This window comes from Prosopis cineraria, unplaced genomic scaffold (assembly GCF_029017545.1).
Source record: "Prosopis cineraria cultivar Desert tree isolate PC_DT_omini unplaced genomic scaffold, ASM2901754v1 PC11, whole genome shotgun sequence".
Lineage (NCBI taxonomy): Eukaryota > Viridiplantae > Streptophyta > Magnoliopsida > Fabales > Fabaceae > Prosopis > Prosopis cineraria.
The window spans coordinates 44,335,262-44,343,625 of NW_026555342.1; the positions used below are offsets into that span (position 1 = coordinate 44,335,262).

General features: G+C 28.5%; 1 protein-coding gene across 1 annotated transcript; it reads right to left on the reverse strand.

Annotated features, from left to right (window-relative positions):
• Positions 1-1,833: 1,833 nt before the first annotated feature.
• On the reverse strand, positions 1,834-2,929 carry LOC129286669 (protein DMP6-like). Its single transcript, XM_054922650.1, has one exon. The coding sequence runs from the start codon at positions 2,638-2,640 to the stop codon at positions 2,008-2,010; it is 633 nt and encodes a 210-aa protein (XP_054778625.1). The 5' UTR covers positions 2,641-2,929; the 3' UTR covers positions 1,834-2,007.
• Positions 2,930-8,364: the final 5,435 nt, after the last annotated feature.

Below are 8,364 nucleotides of genomic sequence, written 5' to 3' on the forward strand. Positions count from 1 at the left end.
TCTTTAATATCATTATTGTGATCAAAACCACTTTCCTCTTTATCTTTTTTACATCTTACTTGTTCCAAATCTTTTGATTTTCTTTCCTTACTCTTAACAATCTTATAAATTTTTCGTTCTCCTTAGTTTGTCCCAAGACTATTATAAAACTCTTCAAATGCTTTAGAACGAGTTTCACTTATGGCCTTCTTAGTTTTCATTTTAGCCATACGATATGTTCTCAATTTTCATCATTATTGCACAAATGGATGGCTTTAAAACACTCCTTATACTTGATTTTTTCATGTACGCTATCATTCCACCATCAAGACTTTTTATCTTTCGGACCAAAACCTCTTGATTCTCCCAAAACTGCTTTTGCAACCTTCTTTACCTTCACAACCAAGTTCTCCCACAAGATGTTAGTACTTCTTTAAGACTCCCCAAATTTCTTCAACCGAGAGATTTCTCTTAAAAATTTTTCTCTTTTCACCTTTTAATTGCCATCACCTGATCCTTGGAGTTATTACTTGTTTAACTTTTGATTTTTACTCACAATACACACATTAAGGACAAGGATCCTGTGTTGTGTCATTACAGCATTTTTAGGAATCACCTTACAATTTTTACAAAGTCTCCTATATGCTTTCTTTGCCAAAAGAAAAAAAAAAAAAAAACAATCTGTGACCTTGAAGCTCTATTTTTATAAGTGATGAGATGCTTATCCCTCTTTTTGAAACAAGCATTAGCAATCTTGAAATTATATGCCAAAAGAGAAATCAAGGGTAGATTGTCTTTCATTATTTAGCTCTCCAAAATTCAAACCACCATGCACCTGAGGAATTTGCATCGGCTGAGATGAATTCCCTTCTAGGTCAAGAAACCATCTGTCTTTCCATATATTTACTTCACTTCCTATCCTGATCCTCCCAATTAGTCTCATTTTCAATGCACTTTCTTCCACTCCTCCAACAGTTCAATCCTACATCTGTCCATGTTTCAACGTCTCTTTGAATTGATATGATCACATTCAAACGATGATTGACAAAATATCTGGGACTAACTAGATGGTTAGATTCTAGTTGAATATGTAGAAAGTGGAAACCATTGGAGTAAATAACACAAGTCTCTGTATAAAATTGACACAACCAAAGTTTAGAAAGAAATTGAGAAAATCCATTGAGGTGTGCTAGGGATCAAGGGAGATGGAGATCATAGGAATAAGGGAAAAGGGGATCTTGAAAGATAACTTATATATGGAAGTAGGATATAAGTATAACTTGATAAGGTATAGAGTTAGAATGACATATAAGATGGTTGATATGTAGGTGGCTCCCTCTGTAAGCAAGCCAAAGGTGAAAATTAGATTATTAAAGAATAATATAAACTCTCATATATAAACAAAGAAATTAGTATGTGGAGGGAAACAAGTCTGATATTTCAATAGGTAATTATAGTATAGAAGAAGACAATTGTGGTTATATTAAAGGATTGCAGCTTGTATAGATTTATCATTTAAATTATGTAATCAAACTTTTTACCATATGAAGTTAAACTTAAAATTCAACTTCTTGGATTATTTGATTAGAGTATGGGATTCTAATATAGGATTTATCGAAACTTAGATTCTCCGACCTTGTAGGCTTACTATCTCATATGTAGTTTTCTCAAAATTCATAGAACAAGCCTTTTGAATGAGTCCTTTGGACTTGCACGCAAATTTCAAGTTTCAAATTTCATGAAGATTTCGAATTCCAATGATTCCTTGTATAGTTGATTTGTCGATCTTGATCTTCCATGAAATCAATGACATTGAATTTTTTTAATGACAGGTTATATCAGAAGGTCCAATATTCTATACTCTATAATGCATTCTATAATGTACAAATCTTTTGACTCATTGTATAATTTGTTCCAAACAAAAAAATCCATAAAATAGCTGTGGTTCTGATTTCAATAACCTGTCAAATTCCTGAATGTGCTCCAAGGGCAAGTGATACAAAGATACAAAAAAGAACTCAAAACTTATTAGTTTGTGGAAAGGGGGAAGCCAATTCCATGTCTGTGTGTTGGAAATACAACAAACAACATGCTGCAAATAACGCCTATGCCCACAGGCAATGATGTGAGGACCTCCTGTGTCTGGTTTGATGGTTCCGGAAAGAAGCAGTTGACCACATTCTGATCAAACATCGCAATTGCAGCAAATACTAGTACTGACATTACTGCATGCATGAAATCTATAAACCTCAGGCGATATTTTGCAGCAAGTTCAAGTGGAAGTGTGGTTGATCCATCGATAACCCACAAGCCATTGAAAGTGGCAAAGCCATAACATATGTTTCCCTTGTAGTCTCTGAAGCTATCGGTGAAGCATAGCAAGAAGCACGAGGCTCCACAGAGAGCTACAAGTCCTGCAGTCATGAACCGGCTCACTGAGTCACATATTCCTAGATTTGTGAAGATTGGTGACAGAAGCTGGAAAGCAAGTACCGAGCCTGTAGGCAGAAGATTCGCCAAATGAGCTGAGCTCTGAAATGTCTGGTTCATGGCTTTCTGAATCAGGCTCCTCTCAGCTTCTGGCACCGCCATGTTTAACAGAAGTGGGTGCTTTTCTTCATCATGCTCTTTGGAATCACCAAGTCTGAGTTTCATCCCCATCTCTTGCAGGGCCTTGTTTTGTTTTTTTTTTTTTTGTTTTTTTTTTTTTGGGTCTTTGTGTTTGCTCTGCTCTGATCTTGTCACCTTTATTCTGCAACGTATGTTTGTTAAAAAAGCGTCTCTATATAGTTAGGGCTGAGATGAGCAATGGAGGTAAAGCTAAAGAGAGAGAGTATGAAGGCTTGTCATGCCTTGCAAGAAACAAACTGAAAACTTGATGAACTCAGCGTTCACTAGAATCTTGTTTTGTGGTTGAGTTCATCGTGCCTTGCAAGTTATGTTGCTCATGTAAGGATACCAGAACTTGCCAGATATGATGATTTTCTCAAAATATAAAGCATGGGCATGATATAACATTATTGTTTTTGTCATTCTTGAGTCAATAAGATTTAATTTAGTAGATTCTTAAACCAAACTTTCTGATGCAGAAGTGCGTAATGTGTAATTTTGAGCGCCTAAAATGCTTACGTTCAGAAGTACTATTATCGGGAATGTACGTACGCATGCTTCATAACTTGTGAGAAGCATGAATTTCAACTTTGGTGAATGAGATTTGGCCATGATAGTGGTTTTTTTTGGCTAAAAAGTAGTTAAAAGAATGATTGTTATTTTGCTATATATTGCTTTATTTTACCTTTCTGAACCTAATGTTTACATTTTTTTTTTTTTTTTGGTCGGGTGGGGGAGATGAGAGAGAGTACTCAATTATTGGCTTTTGAGATGAAGTTTGGTTCTGTAAGAAATGGTTTGCTGAGACGCAATGACTAGAAAGAGTATCGTTGCTAACGATACCAAGATTATGTTATTTTTATCAGATATCATCAATTTTTATTTCAAAAGAGCTATGACACAATGAATAATAAATTTTGATGTCGATTTTCTTCCCTAAGAAAAGAGTTAGCTCAAATTAAAAATAAATCTTAAAATTTAAACAATTTACACTTGACAATTGGGTGAAATGGAAAATATTTCTTAATTATAGGAATTTGAGAATAGAAGATGGTGAAGCAAAATTTGTCTCCCATGTCATTTTTTTTATTTTGAAAAAAAATTCAATCTTTCTTTTAATAAATATAATCCGTTATAAATTCAATCCTAAACTTTCAGACTTAATTTTGAAGATTTATTGCAGTTGTGACAAAAAAATATAGTTGCAACAACATGATTATTAAGAATTACTCCATTTCTATATATAAGAGAAAAAAATTATACCATACAATTTAAAAAGTTAGTTAATCATAATAATTAAGTTTGAAAATAAAAAAATTGAATTAAAATACCTTATGTTAATTAATATAAGTATACATTAATTATTTCTTGTTAATGTAAATTGAGAGGCAATTAAAAATATGTAATGAATGCTTATTAAAATATAATTTTTTTATATAAAAAAATAAATAAAAAGTGATAGTTTTTATTATAAATAAAAATAGAGAAGTATGCTGTTCTGATGCAGACTTTAATATTCAACTCCTCCTTAAAACATAAAACTAATCAACCTCTTCTCCAATGCATCTTTTTCTTTCTTCACTTTTTTTTTTTCTCTTTTTTCCCCAGTACAATTCCCATACATATTAATTTAAAAAAATATCAATCAAGAATCGTTAAAAAAATTTATATTAATCAAAAATTACTTATTGTCAAAATGATACCTGTTGATGTTGGTTAGTTTTTTATCAATAAGTATTGATTTAGATTTTAACAACTCATTTTAAATTAATAACAATTCATTTGAGCTTATTTTTAATTTAAATTTTAATAACAATTGATCTTAACTGACTTAAATTTTCTTTGATGATCCCAAGTTTCTATTTTCCCTATTAATTTAATGTTCAGACCAAGAAAAAAGAATCATACCAGTAAATTCAATTTTGCCATTAAATTGTTTTCTGGTTCAAAAACTGGATTCATCATGACTCATGATTGATAATGTATAGCTTTACCCAATAAAAAATAATTATTGATCTCAAAACTTCTATCAAAATGATGTAAAATGTAATTTTGATCAAAGTAAGGAAAGGGGATAATCAAGATTTGAATATTATGAGACTCAAATAAAAATGAAAATCTCGTCAATGTTTTTTCGATTGATAAGAATTAAGCTTAAACTTATGTAAAAAGCATCAAATCACTTTATTGACTCAATTGTTAAAGATGGGCTCCACCTCTATTTAATTTCTGAAAGTGTAATTTATTTCACTTTTTTACGTCATGTCAATTACAATTTTTAAAAAATATTAAATTCAATCAAAAGTATTTTCTGAGCTCTCCTGAAATATTATCTTTAAGAAATGAGAACAAAATCTTTAAATTTTATTAATATACCTTTTTTGGTGGCAGAAGAATTCATTTTTCTAAAATGACTTAGAACTAATCAGAATCAAAACTGAAAAATAAACTAAAATTACAAATAAGGCTTACAACATTACTAAACTATTTATAATAAAATTGGATTAAATAAAAAGAAATAAACCATCATGATCTTATTGTACTTTATTTAATCCTTTCCATTAAGAGTTACCACAAACCCACCCAATACTAAACAAGAAAATCAAATAAATTTGTTTTTGTTAATGTTGCCCAATTGTTCAGGGTGGGCTTACTCTAAAGTCGTAATCTTACAAGTGGGTTCAAATTGGTCTTAATTTCTAGAGCTAGTCTAATGTCTCATTTAGTATGGTCAATTAGTTAAAAAAGAAAAGAAAATCGTTTTTCAATTTTCTGTAATGTTCAGTATTTTATTTTTTAAATGTTGTAAAAATTTACTTTTTATTTTTTTTATTTCCTTCAATATGCCAAATGAGGCATCAAGGTTATTCATAGTATACAGTGATGAAAAGAAGCAAAAACAGATTAATCTAATGAGTTTATTATATAGACCGATTGATGATTGCCTCAATTCTTTCACAATTATATTTTATATTGTCCAAATTTGTTAACCTCAAATCAAAATTTTTGGGAAAATTGCTTTAAATGTGTTTTCTTATAGTAAAAACTAGATTTAATCATGGGATAGATCCTTATTTATAAGTATGGTTTAAAGCTATGAGAGAATGCGACATGATCATTTTTATGTATGTTGCAATTTTATATTTCAAGATGCCTTTTCTGTGATTTTGTGCTCCAAAACTAGGTTTGAGGTTAGATTCAAGATGATATATTATTTTTAAATGTGTATAAAATATATTATTTAGATTTAAAGTTAGGTGTAGGATGAATAATTAATTTATATATATAAATTATTTTTTACTTATTTAAAATTCAAATCTCATCTATCTTGATTATTTTCAAAAATTTGGATAATATTATAAAAATTAAGCTTCATACAATCGAGTATGTGTGTGTATTTGAATTTAAATTAATGGTCATCCATTTATATCATTTTCTTAGACTTATATAAAAATTAATTTTAACTATTTGAAATGAAAAATCTGAATCTTGATTTTCCTAAAATTATTCTGGCCAAAAATTATATATATTTTATCTATTTTCTTAAACCACATTCATAGATATTTAAAAAATGACATTTAAATATAATAAATCATGAATATATTCTATGTTCTTCAAAATTAGGTTGAAGATGATTTCATATTTTTATATGTATATCAAATAAAAAATTCAGATTTGGAGTAAGTTTTTGAATTTATTTATCATTTTATATATATAATAATTTAAATTTTGATTATTTTTTATAGGTTCGGTTTGGATGATGATGATGATGGAGTGGTTACTGGTTATGTATGTATATATATATATATATATATTTGAAATTCAAATCAAATCATTTAAAGGGGAGTAATAAAATTATTTTATATTTTTATACAACAATAAAGTAAATATTGTTTATATTTTGATAAGTCCTATTTGCAAATAATATATATATATATATACATACACGTGTATATTTATCTATTTAAAACTTAAATTATTATTTAATTATAAGACAATTTTTATAATATCTCCTTTTATCTTTGTAGGTTTAAAAATAAAAAGGCTTTATGTTTAAATTTCAAATTTTAGGTTAAGTTGGATTAGTTTAAATTTTAATATTTGGTGATTAGATTAGATTTTCAATTGAAATTCAAATTTCCTTGTAACATACATATTGTATCAATTATAAATAAATGTGTTTGGTTATGATTTCATTTCATGTTTTTACTTTAATTAATTCCAATATCATTCATGAGTTTATTTTGTAAACAGTTAATGAAAATTATCTTCCCGTGGCCCTCATATAATTTCATCACTAATATTTACCTTGTCTTTCATTTGTTTGCAACAAATCTACTTTAACATTTTATTCCTCTATAGCATTGCATATGGGTTTCACATTAATTATGGTATCAACATATTGAGTCAAGAGCAGCAAATCATGTTTTGAGGGTAATTCATTTTTAGATAATGCTTGGTCGAAAACTTATCAAATGAATCAAATAGTATTCTGTTGATACTTCAAGATATTGAGTAAGTCTATGACTATGATATTACATAAAGCAATGCCTTCTTTTTTCTTTTTGCAATGCCAATTTCATTTGCATATATTATTGGATAACTGTGCAAATTTATCCTGAAACTTTTCCTCCAAGGGTGCTTGGTATCCTTAATTTTTTTTGGGAGTAATGTTGCCTCGGAACTCTCCAAAACAATGCAATGCTATCCTGCCGTCAAAGCTAACTGTTTGTTGACTATTTTATCTAAGGTAAGTTTGCCCCTTTATGATTTTTTTTATTTTTAAAAATGCCACGTAGTAAGTCAAGTTAGACAAAACAGTCAACTCTGACGATAGGGCAATATTGCATCATTTTGGAGAGTTTCAAGGCAACAATGCTCCTATATTATTTACTTATTTATGCTTATGCTCCTCTTTTATAAGGTGATTGAATTTTGGTAGTTGTATGAAAGCCTTTTATAAGGTGTTATGGTAATATGTTGCAACAAATAAAGAAATTTATTGCTTGACTTTTAATTTACGTATATAATAACATCAGTCATCGTGCTTACACCTATTTTTAATTGGTTATGTTTTGTATTTTTATTTGGAATTTTTTATTGATAGTTCAAATTCAAAATTTCCTCTGACACTAGCCCAAGTGCGATCATCATCATCATATATATATATATATATATATATTGTGTGTTTGTATGTAGGATTAATTTGGACATGCTTTTTGCAATTCCATGCTTTGGAATGCATTCCTCGTAATTATGTGCTTTGGAAATCAAGTTCGAATCCTGGTTTGTGATTATTAAACTGATATTTAATAAATTATATATATAACTAAAGGAGTAGTAATAATATGTGTATCTTCTAAATATAAAAATATATTATTTTTATTTGCCTTGAACTAAATTTAAATTTTTGAAATTCAAATCCACTTATTTGAAAATATTGTTATGAACTCATAATCAAACACCAATTCATTTTATGTTGTTAAGTTATTTTATATAGTTATAAAATATCGGAAATTACAAGGTATTAGGCATGCTAAATATAATAGAATTTAATTTTATTTATGTGTGCTACTTTAACGATTTATGGCCTATTTGCGGTTTGCATTAAAAAAAAAAAGTTTGTTTTGGATAGGTTAGAGATTTTGTATAAAAAGATCAACTTATAGAGACTATAAAAAAAAAAAATATTATCACATGTTTCAAAAGTGGAGTTTAGTAATTGCTTTTATATTGGTTCGAGGATTATATTATTGATCAAAAAATTTATTGTAG

Coding starts and splice junctions, on each gene's coding strand:
- LOC129286669 (XM_054922650.1), bottom strand. CDS start 2,640: ATGGGGATGAAACTCAGACTTGGTGATTCCAAAGAGCATGATGAAGAA.